Source organism: Monocercomonoides exilis, assembly GCF_001643675.1.
Source record: "Monocercomonoides exilis strain PA203 chromosome Unknown scaffold39-1025343, whole genome shotgun sequence".
NCBI classification, from domain to species: Eukaryota; Preaxostyla; order Oxymonadida; family Polymastigidae; genus Monocercomonoides; species Monocercomonoides exilis.
The window spans coordinates 908,252-928,819 of record NW_027150584.1 but is presented as its reverse complement, the minus strand read 5'-3'; the positions used below and the strand labels follow the sequence as shown (position 1 = coordinate 928,819).

The following is a 20,568-nucleotide window of genomic DNA, read 5'->3' as shown; positions in this document are numbered from 1 at the left end:
ATAATTATAATCACTTGTAAAAAAATAATAACAATATCAAACCTTCAAAACATTTCTATAAGCAAATTTTCTGTTTTTTATCCATTGGCAACTGTTTTCTTTATCAATTTCATTATTCCTTCCTTTTTCTTATGTTTCATCATCTGATTCTCAGTTTTCACTTCCAAGTTTCTTCATCCTGTGAACTTTCTTCTTGAATTTGTTGAATAAACTCGATATTCATGCAGATAAACAAGATGTTCCACTTTTTGTTTATTTTCGAAAATTTCCACTGGATTGCCTGAAAGAAGAACATTTACAGATAATAGGTAAATACAACAATATGCAAACCAATCAGTTATCATTGACTGTAAGCGTGTAATTGCAAAAAGATATTTCTCAGAATCTGTATTATTCGAATTATGGTTCATAATATTTTCTTTCTTTTGTTGAAAAAAGAAATACATTGCATGGCTATTTTCTGAAATAATTAATATTTTAATTCAATAAAAATTGTGTTTATTGCCTCAAAAATCAAGAGAGAGAGAGAGAAAAAGCCAATTGATGTGAAAATATTCCACTGACTGACGCAACCGTCAGTTTTTCAATCCGTCAACCAGGCCTACGCAAAACATTCAAAACAGTCTCATTTGTGCTCAGAAGAAATAAAATTCGAAATCTCGAAGAAATGGGATTTTGAGTTTATCCGAGATTTCAAAAATTATTTCTTAAATATTCAGTCGACGTGAAAATGAAAGTTTGATATGACAAATATGTAAGTATTATTAAGATAGATTTAAATGAAAATTAACAGAATTATTCCACTTGCGGTTATTGAGAAATCGATCTTGTCGAATATTTTTTGCGATGTTCGGTATTTTTTGCGCAAACTGTAATTTCAGAAATTACAGGTGCAACAGATGAGGAAAATACTGCTCATTGTTGGGATTAACTCCCTTGAAAAATTCAAAAATTCCCATAGAGTTAATAATGATGATATTTTTGTGTTTCTGGATCTTCATAGAAATAAATCAGTGTTGCTTTCTATTCGAAAAGCTTTGTGGCCCGGGAATAATTATTGAAATAGATGAAGCAATTCTGCGAAAAAGAAAATTTCGAAAAGGAAGGAGAAAGAAACAGACATGGTTATTCGGAATGATAGAAAGAAAACATGATGGAAAGAAAGGGAAATATTAGATTGTGAGAGTGAAAAACAGAAAAAAAGAGACATCAATACCAATTATCGAAAGTGATTCAATTATTGAATCAACCATTTACTCAGATGAATGGAAAGCTTGCGGCTCTTTGTCATCTTTTGGTTTTGATCATCACACTGTTTGTTACAAATACAATTTTGTGGATCAAGATAGTGGTATTTGTTTCAATTTGATAGATAGCACTTGGTCAAGTTTTCGAAAATCTCTTCCTGGAAATGAAATAAAAGAAAAATATATTGATGACTACGTGACAAGCTTTGTTGGATTAAGATCAGAAATACTTGAATTTAAGGATTTCATTCGAAAATAATTTGTTTATAAGATCTAAAATGTTGAAAAAGAAATGGATGAAACTGAAAAAAACGAAACTGAAGAATCAAATGGAAGTGACAAGATGATTAAAAATTAAAATGACGAAGAAACCGAAGATGAATCTGATTCTTTAGGAGCCGGAGATAAAGCAGATGCATCAGAGTTTGAATTGTGACAAATTTATTTTTTTCAATCAAAATTTGACACTGAATAAAAAATATTATACAATTTTTTCTGTTTTGTTTTTTTTCAAATCAAGGAGTTGACAGTTATAGAAGTTATGTGAAACAACAAACATAAAAATTTTAGAACACAAATAAGATGAATTTGGTTAGTAGTGCATTGCTTCCTTCTGCAGGTATGTTTTGAAATTAAATGGAAATAACATACACATTCACAAAAATTTGTTCCATTCAAGTTTTTTGTTGATATCGTAATTTTTTGACAAAACTGAACACTTTGTAGGTTATAGACTCCATCAATAATGATTTGTTATTGAAAACTTTTTTCTCATCTTTTTATTTATATTTCATCCAAACAGAATTCGATTCACAAAATTTTCATTTCTTTAATTCCCCATCATTTATCTTTTAAAAGTTTTTTTATTGATTCATGGGGGATTTTATGATATCTCAATGCAATAGCAGTTATTCAAAAGGCTGTGAATTTGGAGATTTTTCTGATTGCATTCAATATCACCCAGAAACAAAATCATATTCTCTCGTATTGAGATGGAAACCTTTAACTCAGTATGAAATGGCTGGACTTCCCATTCAACTGTCTTCTAGAAGTTTAAACATAACAACCTTGGATGTTGCGCAAACAAATTTTGGTATTTTCATTTATTTTTGTAATATTTTGCTTTTTCAAAACGCCTTCAAAAAATATGATTTTTTTTTTCCAGATGCGAATGGAGTAATAAGTCTATCTAACATTTTGAAAACAAACAAAACTATTGAATCTGTTGATCTTGGGCACAATCATCTTGGCTCCCTTGGAGCGGAGCATTTTGCAGAATGCTTAAAGGAAAATGTTTCATTAAGAGTCTTAAATCTTGAATGGAACAAAATTGGCTCACAAGGATTGATTGCAATTACAAATGCACTTCAATGCAATGTAAATACATCATTGGAAGTTTTGGACATTCACAGTAATCAAATTGACCAAGATGGAGCAATCGTTTGTATATTCATTCCTTAATTCATTTAAAGGATTCATTTTTTCTTGCATATTTCCTTTAGGCACTGTCAGATTATCTAGCGAAAGATCCTCCCTTGCAACGGGTGCACATTAGGTTCAATCCAATTGGTGATGGAGGAGGTTCTGCACTTATGAAAAGCCTTGCAACAAACACACACTTTTGCACGATTGATCTTTCTCGCTGTAACGTGGGAGAAGAATCAATGAGATCATTTCGCGAGTCTGTGAACCAGTTTGTGCTGAATGAGCAGCAGAAGTCCATCCAACGAATGAAGCCAAATGACAAAGAACACGCAAACTGCGGAAACGCATCGATGTCAAAAACATCAGGAACAGGTTCAGCTGCGCCTGGCATTTACTCCTCCTCTACCGGAATAGGGGCTGTTTCTTCATCTTCTCCTCTTTCGTCGTCTTTTGCTGCACCAACACCTCGCTCGTCTCTTTCTTCTTGTTCCACTTCGAATTCTTCATCATCTACAGCTCAGTCAAACACTCCCCAGTCTTACAGCTCCACTTTCTCTTCTTCTTCTTCTTCTTCTTCCTCTTCCTCTCCACTCTCATTCACAGCACATGCAGCAGTCGCACATCCATCTTCGTTCTCTTCAACTTCCCCTTCTCCTTCGCCTCCTCCCTCTCTTCCTTTTCTCTCTTCTTCTTCTTCTTCTTCCTCTTCCACTTCCACTTCTTCTTCCTCCTCCTCTTCTTCTTCACCTCAGCTCCGCAAGAATTCTTCAGCATCTCCATCAAAACTCAGCCGCTCGACTTCTCCTTTCGTCACACGCTTCGCAGCACTTTCGCCTTTGAAAGTGAAAACAGGCAGCGGAGCAGCACAAAATGCAGAGGGCAATTCAACGTCTGCTGCCCAGCGGAGAAGGGAAGAGTCAGAGAAAGGAAGAGCAAGAAGAGGAAGCGAAAGAAATGGAGGAAGCGAGCGGAATGGAGAAAACAGAGAGAACAACAACAGCAGGAGAAGCGCACTGAACGGAGGGAAGAGCGAGGCGCGGGGGAGAGAAAGAGAAAGCAATGGCAGTAGTATCAACAGCAATATGAGTAACAGTAATAACAGCATCAACAGCAGAAGCAAGAGCAAAGAGAGAGGCAGCAGAGAAGGAGAGCTGTTTGAGGTGCCGCTGACGACGCGCCGTGTGCCGTATCGCCAGGTGGCGTCGCCAGAGCTAAGGAGAGTGAGTCATTTGTCGCCCACGAGGCAGCTCAAAGGAAGACACTCACAGTCACATTCACCTGCCCAGCACTCGAAATACACCTCGCCTTCGCCGAAGCTGAAGAGCATACACGCAAACTCGATCTCGGCCTCTTCTATTTCTCTGACTTCTTCTTCTTCCTCCTCTTCCTCCTCTTCCATTCCTTCCATTTCTTCTTCTTCTTCTGCTCCTTCCATTCCCACATTCAACGAAGCAGCCTCCACCTCTCTTTTCACCCTCCCTGAATCTCTTCGCTCATTCGATTATTCCTCTTCCTCATCTTCCTCCTCCTCTTCTCCTCTTCAGAGCACCAGCCCATCCTTCTATCACGCTCATCCAGCTGCTCCAAACCACACCCGCTCTGCTGCTTCTTCTCCTTCCCATTCGCCTTCTCCTCAGCCTCATTCTTTGTCTCCGGGCGCAGGCAACAACAGAAGCAGCAACGAAAACATGATGTTGCATTCTCCATATTTGGTGGACTCACTACGCACACCAACTTACCCTGCTCTTTCTTCTTCTTCTTCTTCTTCAATTTTTTCTTCCTCCTCTTCCTCCTCTTCCTCCTCGTCTTCATATTCCTCTTCTCCTCTTATCCCTCCTCTTGGCACTTCACCTTTTTCTGCTTCCTCCTCCTCCTCTACCTCTTCTTCCTCTTCTTCTGCTTACACATCACCCCAATCGTTACCTCTGATGACTCCGTTGTATACTTCTCCTATTTCACTCCCGTCGAATTCTTCATCTCCTCTTTCTCTGCCATTTGCTTTTTCTTCTTCTTCTTCTTCTTCCTCTTCATACCCATTTCTAACAGAATTATCAGATATCTCTTCTTCCAACCAAACACATTCATCACCATCATCATCATCTCCTTCATTGTTCTCCTCCTCTTTCTCCTCTACTGCTACTTCCTCCTCTTCATCTTCTTCCTCTTCCTCTTCCTTCTCCTCCTCCCTCATCCACATCCCACCCCACCCGCTCTCCTCCATCATCCTCGACACCAACGACCTCCGCTCCTCTTCTCTCGCTCATCTCTCCGCCGGCCTGCTCGACACATCGCCAACAGCCTTCAGAATCACCTTGCTTTCCCTCAGAGGCAATGCATCACTGTGCCACCAAGGCAGAGAAGCAGTGCTGGATGGAGTGAAGATGCTGGGGGAGTATCTGAGGAGCCGCTTTTGTGTGCTGCAGGTGTTGGATTTGGGGGCGTGTGGGCTGGAAGACGCGGGGGCAGCGCCTGTGTTGGAGGCGGTGGGGGAGCAGGGCAGTGTGAGAGTGCTGAATTTAGAGAGGTGTGAAGAAGTTGAGAGAGAGAGAGAGAGAGAGAGAGAGAGAGAGAGAGAGAGAGAATGATTTGTTATAAATAGAGAAAATGGCAATAATGCATTATATTTTGAGAAATTTGGATGTTGTTGATTAATATTATTTCTTTATGACAACAATTTCTGAATCGTTTTATATTTTCATAATTTTTTATATCTTTTTTATAATTCCACTTTTCTTTATCTTTTTCAATTAGAAATAAATTAACCAACATTTGTGCAGAGCATATCAAAGATACGCTCAGCAGGAACACATGTCTGGAAGAGCTGAATCTGAACCACAACAAAATCACTGAAGAAGGTTTGAGAATGGTGAGATAAAAATTGAAATTGATGTTATTGAATATCAATTGTCTTCTATTTCTTTCTTTCTCTCTTTCTCTCTTTCTCTCTATCTATCTCTCTCTCTTTCTTTCTTTCTCTCTCTTTCTTTCTTTCACTCTCTTGTTTTTCCATCAATAAATTGAATGTTTTATGAATATGTTGTTTTCTGATAAATTTCATTCAACTTCTGTTTTTTTATTTTCCTCTTCATTCTTTTCATTAAAATAACACCAATGTCATCATCATCATCATCATGTTTAATATGTTCTACACTTCTTCTTTTCAGGAGTCACTGCCCTTCTCTTTCTCCTCTCCTCTAACAAACATCTCAAGACAGTCGATATCAGGCACAACTGCCTTTCTCCTCAGTTTTCTCCTTCTTCTGCTGCAAGTGCACTACACCCACTGAACACACGATGGGAAGTACTCATGTATCAAGACAGGTACGAAACTTTGATTTGTTATTTTCTTTCTTTTTTTAACATCAACATTATCTTTTCATTTTTCTTTCTTTCTTTCTCTTTTAATCTTTCAATTTTCATTTGACTTTCATTCAATCATTCTCAAATTTCTTCTATTTCTCTCTATTTGTTGAATGTCTATTTATTAATTTCTTTCTTTCTTTCTTTTATCATATTCCAAAGACATTCTCATGCTGCAACTGATTTTGATGGGATTGCACAAGCAACTCTGTTTGACCCAACTCCCAGAAATGTTTGCTTATTCGTTGTGTTCATTTCATTTCTATTGAAATCTTTCTTTTTGCTTATCCTTTTTGAAAATTATCGTCATTATAATTTCATATTCACAATCTTTATCTAATTAACTTCTTCAACAACTTCCTATGGTCTCGCAGATTATTAAGCCTCAGTTACCTTCATTGTCCTCTTCCTCCTCCTCTTCTTCTCATTCTTCTTCTTCTTCTTCTTCAATCATATCTCCTCAGCCAGTCCACCCAACAGACCCTCTTCTCCAATCACCTGCAATCACTTCTCCCATCAGCTTTCCTTCATCTGACACGGATTTTGCTTCTTCTTCTACATTTTCTTCTTCTTCTTCAATGCAATCTTCTTCCTCTTCTTCTTCTTCCTCCTCCTCCTCTTCTTCTCTCTCATCGTATGTCCCATCCTCTTCCACAGCCACTCGCTCTGTGCGCTCTCCAAAGATATCGTCGCGTGTGTCAACTGCCTCTGCCTCCCTCAAAACAGGCAAGAATTCAACAACAACACAAATTGCAAGTCAAAATTCAGGTGAAGCTACAAATTCGTGTTTGGGTGTGGGGAAACAAGAGAAAGCAGGCGCGATGGAAGGAGAAGCAGATGCGAAGAATACGAACAGTTCATCGTCTTCTGCCAATTCCAGCGCAAATTCTGATTCTAATTCATCTTCATCTTCATCTTCATCTTCAGACACAAACTCGAATTCTCCTCCTTCATCTTCATCTTCATCTTCGAAGTACCCTCGCTTCCATCCAGAGCGGCTGACACTTGAGTGGGTGAGAGGTTTTGACTGATTTCTCATTCAAAAATAAAATGTAAAAAAATTAAGTTAAATAAAAGTAAAATGAGAATAAGAATTTGATAAAGAAGCATAGCAATATTGTTCATATAGATAGATTATTTTATTATTATTATTATTATTATGGTTATTATTTCATTTTCTTTTCTTTTCTTTTCTTCTCTTATTTAGCTTCACATATATAGAAATGTTGTATCTAGAACTGTTCTTTGTTTAAGTTGCATGCAAATATATAGCGTTCATTATTTATTTAGCTATTTCTGTGTTTCTGTGTTTCTATTTTCTTTATTCAATTTTCTGTTTTTTGTTTTATTCCAACTTGTTTCAATGAGTCTTTTTGTTTCACACTTGCATTTTTTGTCGCTTTCACTCGATTTTTCATTCTTATTTGGGTTTGAGGTTTAATTTTCTATCAGAATGTTTTTTTTTCCTTTCATAATTCATTTTTTTCCCCTTATCTATTTCTTTCTTTCTCTTTCTCTTTCTCTTTCTCTTTCTCTTTCTTTCTTTCTTTCTTTCTTTCTTTCTTTCTCTCTTTCTCTTTCTCTCTCTCTCTCTCTCTCTCTCTTTCTTTCTCTTTCTCTTTCTCTTTCTCTTTCTCTCTATTTCTCTCTCTTTCACTCTCAATTTATCTTTCTTTGCTTCTTGTTAAATTGATGTTCAATGACATTTGATTTTTATGAGAAAATCTTTATTTATAAGATGAATGTCTTGTTATTATTTATTCATTTGTTATTTACAAAGTCTATTTTGAAATATAAAACATGTCTATTTTTATTTATTTATTTTTATTTATTTTTTCTTATTCTTATTTTATTTATTTTAATTTTTTATTATGTGCTTTTTATTGTTGAATTATCTTTTCATTTCTCGTTCGAAATGTGTTTGATGCTTTCTTTTTTGATGCATGTTTTGCATTCGCTTTGAAATTAGTTGAAAAATCTGCTTTTCTTTTTCTTCTTTCTTCTAAACATTCATTCTTTTTATCTGGAGCATAATTTCCTTTATTCTTTTGACAAGATTATTAAAGTGTGCTTGCATGTTTTTTTTCTTATAAAAATTTTTTCCTTTTCAAAAGTTCATTGATTTTATAACTGTTTATGTGAATGCAAATGAGCAAATAAAATATAAAAGAATAGAATTGTGCCATCTCTTGTTGAATATGAAACTAATATCCTTAAACCTTTTTGTTTCGATTTTTCAGGCCATCCGATTTTGACTTGTTCATTTTGTCGCACATTTGAGAATAAGTTTAAGCTCGTCGTGTTTGATGTAAATATTTTCATCATATTCAATCTATTTTTTTCGTTTCTTTCCCAAGGTTTTCTTTTCTTTTTTTAATCAAAAATTCTTTTTGTTCAAAGTTCTTTTCCATTTCAGAAAGATTTCTATCTGCCTTTTTGTATTTTTCAGATCATCATTTTTTTGATGATCAATTTTCCACTCTTTTAGCAATTCTTTTTATTTCTTCATGTTACAAACAACACTCAAAAATATAAAGAGAAAGGAAAAAGGTTGATGCTTTATAATGTGTTAAATTCCACAAAAACAATGTCAAACCAAAAAATTTTAAAAAGAATACTGTTAAAAATCTAAAAAACTAATAACTTTGATACATAATCGAAAACGATAAAATAAGCAAATACTGATGAAAAAAATCATTAACAAAAATGCTTAAAAGTTCAATGAGATATTTTTTCTAATTTTTTATTTAAAAAATAAAGCTTTATATCTGACTATCCATACACAAAGGCTGGAATTCCTCCCGAACTTCCACTTGGTTTATCCAAAAGCAATGCAAGCACAGCGGTTACAATGAAAATAGTATAACCAATAACATTCAGTATCAAAACCACAAGTGCTTGATACTACATTATGAGATTAAAAAAATAGTTTTAAATTGAAAAATCACGAAAATTCAAGTGAATTTTTGATTGAAATCAAAAACAAACCACTTTCCCGTGATATAAAACAAGCATCAAAGCGAGTCCTGAAATTAGCAGGATTATTCCACCCAATAGCATGAAGAAATGATGTGAACTTTTTAATTATAAATTCACATAAATAATTTATTAAACATAAACTCAAATATCATTCAAACGTTAAATCAGCGCTTCCCATGTATTGTGAGTAGATAAACAAGCAAATTGCTGCACACGCCAAGAACACGTACCCAAACAAGCACCACCAATTGTTGCCAACAGCACATCCAACGATTGTGCAAGTTAGGCCACTAAAAACGGAAATAAGTCATAAAAATCAAAAGGATATAAAGTTATCATACCATGTCGCGCAAACAGCTAAGATTACTATTTTGAGTGGTGTTAACATTTTGATCAAATGAATTCTCAAAGATAAATAAATTTTTTCTTTTTGATCAAACTGTTGAAAAATGAACTCTTTTTTCAGAGATTCCAGCTATGTTTTTTGACTAAATCAAATGCGATAATAACGAATCGCAGGCTCGTTTTTGATATTTTCAATTATCCCATAGTAAGATTAGAAAAAATGAACGACAATGAAACAAAGAGCGTTGCATCAACTGGAAGTGCTGCTGCTATAGCTACACAGAAAGAGGAAACATTTTCACACAAAGAAGAACTTATATTTTCCTTCTTTTATCCAATTTATGAGCAGGTTTTCTTTTTTTACAATTTTTGTTGTCTGCCTTAATATTTTGTTTCTTTAATGCTCTATACACAGAAAAAACATCCCAGTAGCACTTGGGCCTTTATTTTATGGCTATATGGAACTCTTGAGTTATTATCTATTTCTTTTTATCACCTCAAACCAGGAACTGAAACTGTGGATAATCTTGCGTTTTATATCGGCTTTATTGATGCAACATCATTTTCAAATCTTTTGGGAAAAGCGTTTCCATATATTATTTTTTGCATGATTGGATATAATGTTATGCTTCTTCTTTATCAGGCGATAGTTGCGATTTTCTTTAAGAAAATTGTTGGGTCACAACCTTGGATCATTTCACTTTTAAGATGGCTCGTTAGCTTCTCTATTAATATTGTTTATATTCCAATCATAACGAGTGATATATCAGCATTTGAATGTTTTTCATCAAGCGACGGACTTGTAACTCGCTTTGGTCAGTTGTCCTGCTTGGATTCTGATGTTCTTCAGATAGCAAGCTTCATCTGTTCGCTCCTCAGCTTAATTGTTGTATTTCTTTTCGGAAATATATTTTCTCTTCTGTATTTCAATCACAATCCAAAGAATGGTGGAATTTTTAGCTCATCGAGTGGGATATGCAATGTATTTGAGAGAACGCTTGTATTTGGACTTATTTTCGCGATGAGGATGCTCACTGGGTGGCCATTTTGGCGTGGCTTTGTAACTGTAGCAACCAGCCTTCTGCTTATCTTCTACACAATCAGCAAGCAGCCGTTCTATCACCTGATGGGAAACAGTCTAATGTGCATTCGTTATGTCATTTTCGGGTCAATGAGACTGTTCCAAGAGATTGGCTGGATAGCGCTTGAGGAGAAATACCCGGAATATGTGTGGATATTCTATCTGATTGGAGCTCTTGCCAGCGTAGCGCTGAGCATCATGTGTGTCTATTTCGTCAACCGGCGGAGAAAGCGGCTGTTCCTGCTGACGTCTGAAGGGAAGCCGCTGATTGAGATGTCTGTCCTCGAAATGACAGCGCACATTGCATCGTCGATGCCCCACGGTCGCAACAGCTCCCTGCCAGGCGCCTTTCCAGACGCCTCGGGGCTAGCCATGCCGCTTGTTCAAACGCCACCATCAGCAACGTCCTCCTCTGCCAACATCGGTCTTTCTATCACTCCATCCTGCCCGTCGCCGCAGTCGTTTCCGCTTCCGAGCATTTCGACGGGGGCATCTGGAGGAGATGGCTCAGGGAGTGGGGCAAGCGGCGGAAGTGGGGCGGGTTTTCCACTGAAAATGAAGGATCCGTCGCTTGTGGAGAAGAGTATGCGCTTTCTGCAGAACAAAAGATACAGAGACAGCACGATGCTGTCGTATGCGGAGATGGTCTACACGAAGGCGCTGATGCGGCACAAGGACAACGCCCAGCTGCACTTCGAGTACGCCAACTTCCTCACGTTCTACCGCAAGAACAGCGTCAAAGCTGGCATGGCATACAGACAGAGCAGGATTGCGTCTCCTTCCATTAACCTGAAGTTCATCTTGTACTGCAAGACGAAGGAAGGCGGGAAGGCGTTTGGCCCCGCGGGCGAAGGCGGAGCAGCAGGGAACGGGTCAGAGCTCACATCTCTCACATTCAAGGCGCTACTCAACCAAGCAGAAGACCAGCGGGTGAGTGCGAAGACGGCGCTGAAGGAGATGTGGGAGGCGATGGCGACACAGAACCCGAACTTCGAAGCGATTGTGGAGCAGCTGGCAACTGTGGTGGATTGCGAGGCAGAAAGCCGGCGCTGTTTTGAGGAGCTGCTGCGGTCGTATCCGACGAACACGCAGATTTTGAGGATGTACGGGCAGTTGCTGTTGGACATCTACAACGATGACGATACAGCTGAGATCATCTTCAACCGCGCAGACCAGATGGAAGACAGCGTCACGATGGGTGCTTCAATAGGGCTGAGTGTTGGGATGGGCGACGATGGAACGAGGGGAGAGGCACACGGCAGTCAGATGCAGACAGCTGGGTCTAACCAGCCACGCTCGCCTGGGCTGGTTCACCACAACTCGTTCAACGATGGAGACCCACGAAAGACGTCTCGTTCACGATCGACACACGCAAAGCCGCCGCTGAAGAAGAAAAAGAAGAAGAAGAAGACGGATGTAGAGGCGCAGATGCAGGACTTGCTGATCAACGGGAACGAAAGCAACTCCAAAAGAATTCAGATTGTCTCCACTTTGTTGCTCATGCTGCTGCACATTCTGTACATCATCATTCTGATTATCGCCTGCGCCTTTTTTGTGAACAACTGCCGCAAAATCCAGACATGTTTGAAGAACCTGGGCATCATTGCGCACATTGCGTCAGACACAAACAAGTACTGCACCACTGCCATTCAGATGCTGATACACGAGATGGAGTACAACTGGACAAAAGTGAATGATACAACCATCGGAATCCAGACACTTTCTGCTCTTCAAACAATCTTCCAGCAGGTTTCGGAGTGTCAGCAAGGCAAGCTTACACAAGTGTCTTCATTGGCATCGGATATGACACCGTGGGAGACGAAGACGATTCCCGTGACGATCTTCAGCTTCGACCGGGTCGCGAAGCAGATTGTGTCGCAGACGATTTCGATGGACTCTCTGATGGATGTGCTCATCAGCATTACTCAGAATGCGCGGCAGATTGTGATGAAAGGGAATGCCCCCTGGGAAATGCCGATGTTGGAGGAGCATCTGCTGATGATGATGTATGACACCATCCTGCCTTGCACTGATGGGCTGAAGAGAGCGCTGGAGTCGTATATGGAGGAGACAAACACTGTTGTTAAAAAAAGCAGAGTGAATCTGCTGCTCTGCTGCTTAGTTGCAGGCACAATTTGCTTCGGCGCTTCTTCGCTGATTTTCGTGTTTATTGCGAAGTATCTCAACAACAACAGGGCAAATGCACTGAGAATGCTCGTGGAAGTGCCCAAAAGCGACATTCAAGCTATCATAAGGAGACTGCTGCAAAGCGAAAATGGAGAAGACGATGCATCCACAGAAGGGCAGAACGGAGCTGGGGATATGTACAACGATGAGCAATACAACGACGGGGGTGTGTTGGATGAGCAGAGCGATGCACATTCGATGCAGAAGAGCTCAAGTCAGATAAGAGACAGTACATCGCAGCTGGTGAAGGAGTATGGCACAGGCAGTGGGAGTGTGAGTGGAGAGAAAGGAGTTGTGGAGGGGAGTTGGATGGGCAAAGAGGAGGATGAGGGAGAGCAGCAGGATCAGCAGCAACAGCAGGAGGAAGAAAGAAGAAGAGCAGAGAAGGAAGGAAGAGGAGGAAGAGGAGGAGAAGAAGATGCATTGTCTGGTGGGTTGGAAGGGAGGTCGTTTTCAGAGCGTTCGGATGATTTGGACTTCAACTCACCGAATGAGCTGTCATTGATCAACAGCAAGATGCAGCGGATGGGCACGTCTGCCATCAACGGCGAGTCAACTGCCCTGTGCGACCACAGAAACTCTGTTGTGTCTGCTTCTTCTGCTTCCTCCGCCTCTTCTGCTTCCTCTGGCTCTTCTGGCCAATCAAGCCATCATTCGCAGCAGGACTCAGCGCGATCGCGTTCTGGCTCGCCTCCGCCAGACTCAGCGTCGAATACGCGGCTGTCGCCTGTGCTGGGTGTGATGGAGCTGAATGGACATAATGGCATTGGAGTTGGAGCTGGTGTGAGTGGAGGAGAAGGAAGAGAAGAGGAAGAGAGGAGATTTGAGAGAGTTGTGGGGAATGCAGGGAATGTTGGAGCGGTGCAGAGCGACAAGCAAGTGTGGGAGGTGATAGAGAAGGCGATGATGGAGGACAGCAACGACGAGAAGGCGAATGAGAATGCGAAGGAAACAAATAGCGAAGCAGGAAAAGTGAATGAAGAAGACAGAAAAGAAAGCGATGAAAGAGACGCAACGTTTGATGAGGTGATTGGACTGAACGACATCGAAGAGATGACAAAGATTCAACAACAACAACAAAATCAGATGAGGCCAAAAGGAGGAGCAGGCGTAGTTGTAGATGGGATGAGAAGGCAAAGCATCAGTGACTCAACAGGAGAAGCGCTGATGAGAGAGAAGAACAGCAACAGAAGCAGAGGCAGTTCTCGCTCGTCGTCTGACGGGAAGGTTAAAGAAGCAAACAAAGACAGCGACCCCCGCCTGAAGCCCGAGGAAGTCAACCAGCGCATCCAGACACCCCGCAGCGGTTCAATCACAGCACGCTCTAATCCTCCGCTTGCGGCTGTCTCTACACCTTCCTTGATTTCCCAACTACCCACAAACATCTTCGCCACAATGCCTGCGGGACTCACTTTGGGAGCCAACCCTGGCAGAAGCCTGTCTCCGCTGCTGAGAGGCGTCCCTGGGCCGATGAAGGGCAACCTCGGTGCGACAAACTTGCTGCTCCCGTCATCAAACCAAGGGGCATTGGGGCACAGCTACTTGTCGGGATATCCAGGTGCCTCTGCTTCACATAAGCTGTTCAACCAGAGCTCGAAGACGGCTGCGTCACAGGCAGCAACAGCGTCGCTCAATGGCAGTCTGCCTTCTTCAGAGCGTCCGCAAACATCACCTTATTTCGGTCGCAGTTTGCTGAGCACAACGTCACTTAATACGTCAAACGAGGTCACACCTCAAATACACCAGGCGTCCTCTCTCTCGCATGTGCCTCAGTTGGGCTATCGTCCTTCTTCTCTGATGTCGCCCACGATGCAGTCACTGAACCAGAACTCACTCACTGCAACATCGCCGAACGGGGCGAATGGAGTGGGCGGGACAGGCAATGGATTCGGAGGGGCAGGAGGAACATATCATCCTCTTTCTTCAACACTCTCTGCGTCATCCTCTGTGCAGATGCAAGTGCAGCAGCACCTTGCTCTTCTTCAGCAACAGAACCAAATTCTCCAGCAGCAGCTTCTCGCACGCACAGGGAGCACCTCACAAACAAGCACCAGCATTTCCCACCTGATCAGTCCGCCATTCTCTCCCTCTCTTTCGCAGCAGTCTGAAATCGCAAAGCAGTTTCAAACATTGCACGATACAGAGCTGAGAGGAAAAAGGAAACATCGACACAAACATAAAAAGAATGGAGAGAAGAAGAAAGGGCAGAATAAGAACTTTGAGCATACTCCTTCACAGACATCACGAACAGGCAAAGCGACTCTGCTATCTGACTTCAGCTCAACCGACAGTTCATCCTCATCTTCCTCTGATGAATCGTCTTCTTCATCCTCTTCCTCTTCCTCTTCTTCAAGTTCTTCAGAAAACTCAATCATTCCAGGTCAGACTGCTACCTTGTTCGGAACCACAAGAGTCTTCCAGCCGCTTTCTGCAGCAGAACGATCAGCCAACGGGGCAAACGGCAGTAGCAGTGGCAATGCGAATGGAGGCACGATTTCCCAGCACTGTGCGAAGACACCGTCACAAGGGACAAACACATCCTCAACAGCAGGTGTGACTCCGCACCAGCCGCAGACAGGAGTTGCCATCGACCGCTCAATGATGCCGCAGGTGCGCATTCCAGACGATGAAGACGAGGCAGAAGAGGCGATGAGGGGGATCATCAGGAATGTCGTTCCAGACAGCAAGTGGGAAGACAAGCTGGATGCAGATATGCAGAAGCTGGCATCGATGTTTGCTTCATTCCCGTCAGCGCTGTCGACAAAGATGTTCATCCAGACACTTGCAGGTGTGCTGGTCTTTCTTGTATGTGGACTGGCTTTGGGGCTGTGCGGGTTCTTCATGTGTGCAGCACACGACTCCCTGGCGCCGTCTATCTTTCTGTCTGGCCTGCGCCCGACGATTCTGTCGATGATCCACTACTTTCTACTGCGTATGACACACGATAACACAGCAGCACTGACATACATCAGCAACGTTGATTACCCAAAATCGACCAATCCGGTCTGGCGCAACTCGTCGCACTTCACAACAGACAGACAGCAGATGATGGACTACATCTTTTCTTTGATGAGCTACTACGACCGCATCCACTCGTCAGTTCATTACGGGGCAGAGAACTCACAGGACACTGGGGATCGAATAGTGGACTTGGTGAAGGCATCACATGCAGACATCGATTTGAACACGAAAATGCTCTTTGAGGAAAAAGATTGCTATTTGGAACATGAATACATGTGCAACCTGCCAGAATATCAAAACAGACTGTTCCACATCGACAAGAAGATCCTGGGCATGTCCTCTTTGATCAGCCGGTTCAAGTTCTACGTGCACGAAATCAACCGACTGAACATGAATGACTCACCATGTCCGCTGAATGTGACGAGTGACTACTATCTCTACCTTCACACTGCCCTGTCATTTGACATGCGCGACGGGAACTTGCACATCTCCACAGAGCTGGAAGACAGCGGCGTGGCAACTGTGCAGACGACGATGGACACCATCACGATTATCACGTGCTGTGTGTGTGTGTTGGTGTTTCTGTCGTACATGTGTGTGATCACGCCTCTGAGGAATGGGCTGCTGAAGGAGTCAAACTACACAAAGAAGCTGAAGGAGCTGCTGCCGACAGACGAGGACGAGAAGGAGATGGTGATGCTGCCGTCGATGGTGACGCACATCAAAAAATGGGATGTGGAAAGAAGGCGCATCATCAACTCAGCGCAGGCAGTGATCCAAGCACTGAAGGACAAAGAGTCAAGCTCAGTGATTGTGAGTCTTATGCAGCACCTGATTCAGATGTGTCTGAAGCAGTTCACAGAGGAAGAGAAAGAGATGGCGCAGGCGGGGTATTCGGAGTTCAAAGAGCACAGTGCTGATCACATTCTGCTCAGACAGAGGCTGACGATCATAATGGATCAGATTGTGACGTCGAATGCTGCCGCGCAGATGTCTGCGAAGAGGGCTTTGATTCGAATATTCGACAAGCATTTCACAGACGACGATATCAAATACGCGCAGACACAGGTCGATTTCTCAGCGGGGCAGAACAAGACAGACGAGAACAATGAAAACAATGAGAACAACGAGATGGATGGGATGAGCGATGGAGGTGAGCAGTTGGACGAACCTGATCTCAGACTGTGATGAGGAGCGATGATTGTTGTGTGAATTATTCTGTTTGAAAATGGACTCAGTCAATCTATCAATCTATCTGTCTTTTGTTCTTTCTTATTCTTATTCTTATTCTATTTTCATTTCATTTCATTGGATTTCATTTCACGCACTGTTTCACATGTTGTTTTGAGTGTTTATGTTCTCTTTCTATCTCATTCTCATTCTCGCTCTCTTTCTCTTTCTCTTTCTTGATTCCTTACAATATGGACTTGAAATTGATTATTCTCTGCCCAATGTATTTCTCTTCTCTTCTCTTCTCTTCTCTTCTCTTCTCTTCTCTTCTCTTCTCTTCTCTTCTCTTCTCTTCTCTTCTCTTCTCTTCTCTTCTCTTCTCTTCTCTTCCTCCTTTCCATCATATGTTTTTCTTTCTAAATGAATCGAAAAACTTTATTTAGATTTATCTCAAACTTCTCTCTTCTTAATTTCTTTATTCGCTACGCTGTTTATTTTGTTTGACTTGCAGTGAGTTATTGATACATTTTCTTTGGTTGTTTTATTGAATTATATGTCATACTGATTGTTTTTAAATTATCTTTTCTTTTCTCTTATTCTAATGAGATGAATGAAAATTTCCTTGCATCATTATTCACCTAAACTTCTATTTCTTTCTTTGATACACAAATTTATGCTATTTTCTAATCTTTTTGATCTTCCTCTCTTTGAATTCTTCAATTTTATTGGAACAATATAAAAATATGTGTATGTTTCCTTTTATCACCCCGCACATTGTATTTAGATTCTGTTTTTATGTTCCATTCATTATTGAATTTTATTTCAGTTATTATTATTATTATTTTATTTATTTATCTTTCTGAAATTTGTTGAGATTAAATATTCATCACTTTTCTTTTGTGTTTAATGTGCCTACTAAAATGGCATATTTAACACAAATTTTTTACAAAAATGTGGTGACAGAGATTGAAGTTCTCGATTGATATGTTAAAATATTCTGCCTTTTTTTGAGTATTTTGTTATTTTGTTCAAATTGATTGATAAAAGATATAATTATAATAATTATTATTGTTTTAAAAAAAAAATTTAATATTTATAAATATGCAACAAAAGTTATGCATTGTTATCGTTCGTTTGAATTTCTCATTCATTTATGTTATTCATTTCAATAAAACAGATTTTTATTTACTCTTTGAAACATGTAGAATTTTAAAATCTTTTCTCACATTTTTTTGAATTGAAAATATTTTTATTTGAACAGAAATGCTTGTGGAGATAAAAGAACATCTTACTCCAAATAAGAAATTGCACTATTTTTTCAAATTCTGAAAAAAAGGATCCTTTCATTCTTTGAATCTCACAAAAAAAAAAAAAAAAAAAAAAAAAAATCATTTCAATCAAATCATCTTAAGATCATAACTTCATTTTCTTTTTCGTTTGAAGATTAAGATTTCCTTCTCCTTCGAAATATCGTTGAAACATTTCCAACTTTCTTTTCTTTTCTTTCTTTCTTTTTTGAAATAAGATCAATTGAAATGTGAACAAAACAAAAATAAAACTTAACTTTCAGAATGTTAATTTATTCACATTTAAAAAGATGGATCGAAGAACAAAAAAAAAGACATGCTTCTTTTATCAAGACAAAAATTAATTGACACAATAAACAAATTTAAATCAAAATGTTATTGTTCACATATCAATTTATCTTTTCAACTTCTTCAATAAAATCCAACACATCTGTTTTGTCTGAGACTTTAGTGCTTTCCTATTCCCAACAGACATTCATCATAAGCATCGTTCACAGCTGCATTGCATCTTCTCAGGTCTCTTCGCTCTTTCCGTTCTCTCTCAGCCGCATAATCAGCAGAGCGCTTCGAATACAGAAGCCCAATTGTCATCCGATCTGATGAATGAAAAAAAAAAAAAGATGCAATTAATATAAATTTGATAAAGAGAAGTTTTTTAAATGACATAAAAGAAATTATCATTTTGTGTTTGAAAAAAGATTGGTGAAGAAAGTTAATTCAAAAGAAAAATCAATCATTTTGAGTGAAATATTGAATTGAATCACAATATTCAAATAAATAAATAAATAAATAAATAGAATCTTCACAAACCGTCGTACTGATCCTCACACGCCTTGTTTGCTGCTGTCTTCATCATCTCACACACCGAAAGCGCGTCTTCCTCTTCGTTGTCTTCACATCTCTTCGAACACTTCTTCTGCCTTTCTCTGCACCCTCCTCGGCTCATCGGCTGCTCTTCTTCAGTCAAATCGTCTCTTTCCTTTCGCATTGCCCTTCTTTCGCGTTCAGTCTGCTCTTTGAAGCTCGAATTGCGTGATCTTCCAGTCGGCTTCTCTTTCTTCTTCTGAAATGGACTGCGAATTCTGGGCTCTCTTTCGTAGCTCGAAAAGGAAAGCGGCTGTTTAGTGGCTTGTTCATCATCGTCATCATCACCTTTTCCTTCTTCTTGTATTGTGTCTTTTCCTATTTCCTTTTCATTTCCTCCTCTAATTTCCGCTTTATCTTCCTTTTCTGATCCTTTATCACTTTCATTTATCATTCCAGTAGCTTTAACTTCTGTTGAATTCCTCATTGATACCGACTTATCTCCGTTCTCAATCATCCCCGTACCATTCGCACTCTTCCTTCCATCCACATCCCCGGCCAGCCCAGCAACCGTGCTGCTATTCCCATCCATGCTGAAGTTCCCATCGCCAGCCAACTCGCTCAGCTCTGATTTCGACAGAAGAGCGGTGGATTTCGGCTTCTCCCGATCCATCTCTCGTATTTGATCAAGACAGTCCTCGTATTCGTCCTTCAATTTAATAATAGTAATAGGAATAATAATAATAATGCATTTGTCAAAATAAAGGGATAAGAAATCATATTGAATTTGAGAAAAAGATTGCATTCATAATAAAAATATTTGATCCAAAAAATAAATTTTGAAAAGCAATTGAAGAAGCAAACAGCACAGTCAGCAAGACAGGAAAGTCGAGATTGCGTTTTCTTTTCAATCAAACGAAGTTCTTTGTCAGATAACGAAGGAGTTGAAGGAAACGCACTTGAGCTCATCAGAGCTGAATAAAAAGGTGTTGTTTTTGAGGCATAACGACTTGAAAAGCGAGGAGTTGGCCTTTCGTAGCGAGTTCTTTCGTAAGAATCATAATAATTATCACGATGATAGTCCGTACGCGTATAACGACGTGGAGACTTTCTTGGAAAGTCATCATCATCATACGATCTTTCTCTCTTTGAATATTTCGAAGGGTATTTTGCTCGAAAGGATGCAAATGAGTCATCATCATAATCGTAAAGACAGCTAGGAACGTATCCTTTTTCTTTTTTCTCTTCATGATTTAATTCTTTCTTTTGCTCCTTTGGCTTCTCTTCCACTTTAATTAAAAAATAACATCAATTTTCGAAAAAAAATGATTATAAAGTCAAAATAATGAATAATTGATAATAATTTTGAATATTAATGATATAAAAATACCAGTTTCATTCTTTGGAGTTGGTTGCTTTGGTTCTTCGATCACTGGCTGTTGTTGTTGAGGCTGTTGTGATTGTGGTTGAGTCTGGAAAAAAGGCATTGCGTTTGGAAAGACGTTCTGAAATATGTTTGGATTACTTGAAAAAACATCTGTTGGATTTATCCATTGTCCAACAGTATTTGAGAAGGTGCATAAAATGAAGAGCTGAAACATTTATCTGTAGAATATTTTCAAATCAAATATTTGAAAAACTCGCTTTCTTTTGCGTGTGCTATTATAGGCATTTAAATTCAAAATAATTTAATAAAACAAAA

The 20,568-nt window shown here is 39.7% G+C and overlaps 4 protein-coding genes across 4 annotated transcripts; 2 read left to right on the top strand and 2 right to left on the bottom strand.

The window, feature by feature from the left end:
- Positions 1 to 2,120: 2,120 nt before the first annotated feature.
- Positions 2,121 to 7,063, top strand: MONOS_6184 (putative Ran GTPase-activating protein 1; the record flags this gene model as incomplete). Its single annotated transcript, XM_067876396.1, has 7 exons — positions 2,121 to 2,340; positions 2,413 to 2,687; positions 2,750 to 5,196; positions 5,424 to 5,527; positions 5,837 to 5,993; positions 6,195 to 6,264; positions 6,407 to 7,063. The coding sequence occupies 7 exons, from the start codon at positions 2,121 to 2,123 to the stop codon at positions 7,061 to 7,063; spliced, it is 3,930 nt and encodes a 1,309-aa protein (XP_067723068.1).
- A 786-nt stretch (positions 7,064 to 7,849) lies between these two features.
- MONOS_6185 (putative Vacuolar protein sorting 55) lies at positions 7,850 to 9,415 on the bottom strand. The gene is made up of 4 exons (XM_067876397.1): positions 9,353 to 9,415; positions 9,170 to 9,301; positions 9,021 to 9,108; positions 7,850 to 8,936 (listed from the first exon to the last, which is right to left on the bottom strand). The coding sequence occupies exons 1-4, from the start codon at positions 9,397 to 9,399 to the stop codon at positions 8,805 to 8,807; spliced, it is 399 nt and encodes a 132-aa protein (XP_067723067.1). The 5' UTR covers positions 9,400 to 9,415; the 3' UTR covers positions 7,850 to 8,804.
- A 161-nt stretch (positions 9,416 to 9,576) lies between these two features.
- Positions 9,577 to 18,031, top strand: MONOS_6186 (uncharacterized protein; the record flags this gene model as incomplete). Its single annotated transcript, XM_067876398.1, has 2 exons — positions 9,577 to 9,705; positions 9,772 to 18,031. 2 exons carry the CDS (start codon positions 9,577 to 9,579, stop codon positions 16,771 to 16,773), a joined length of 7,131 nt encoding a protein of 2,376 aa, XP_067723066.1. The 3' UTR covers positions 16,774 to 18,031.
- Positions 18,032 to 18,244: 213 nt separating this feature from the next.
- MONOS_6187 (uncharacterized protein) lies at positions 18,245 to 20,563 on the bottom strand. The gene is made up of 4 exons (XM_067876399.1): positions 20,257 to 20,563; positions 19,731 to 20,155; positions 18,873 to 19,575; positions 18,245 to 18,658 (listed from the first exon to the last, which is right to left on the bottom strand). The coding sequence occupies exons 1-4, from the start codon at positions 20,465 to 20,467 to the stop codon at positions 18,510 to 18,512; spliced, it is 1,488 nt and encodes a 495-aa protein (XP_067723065.1). The 5' UTR covers positions 20,468 to 20,563; the 3' UTR covers positions 18,245 to 18,509.
- Between the last annotated feature and the right edge of the window lie 5 nt (positions 20,564 to 20,568).

Excerpts from the sequence above, each read along its gene's own strand:
- MONOS_6185 (XM_067876397.1), bottom strand. The coding sequence starts at position 9,399 with ATGTTAACACCACTCAAAATAGTAATCTTAGCTGTTTGCGCGACATG. Across the intron at positions 9,302-9,352 it reads TTAGCTGTTTGCGCGACATG|TGGCCTAACTTGCACAATCG; the intron begins GTATGATAACTT and ends TTCCGTTTTTAG. Across the intron at positions 9,109-9,169 it reads ATGGGAAGCGCTGATTTAAC|TTCACATCATTTCTTCATGC; the intron begins GTTTGAATGATA and ends ATAATTAAAAAG.
- MONOS_6187 (XM_067876399.1), bottom strand. The coding sequence starts at position 20,467 with ATGTTTCAGCTCTTCATTTTATGCACCTTCTCAAATACTGTTGGACAA. Across the intron at positions 19,576-19,730 it reads CCTGTCTTGCTGACTGTGCT|GACGAATACGAGGACTGTCT; the intron begins GTTTGCTTCTTC and ends ATTAAATTGAAG. Across the intron at positions 18,659-18,872 it reads GTGTGAGGATCAGTACGACG|ATCGGATGACAATTGGGCTT; the intron begins GTTTGTGAAGAT and ends TTCATTCATCAG.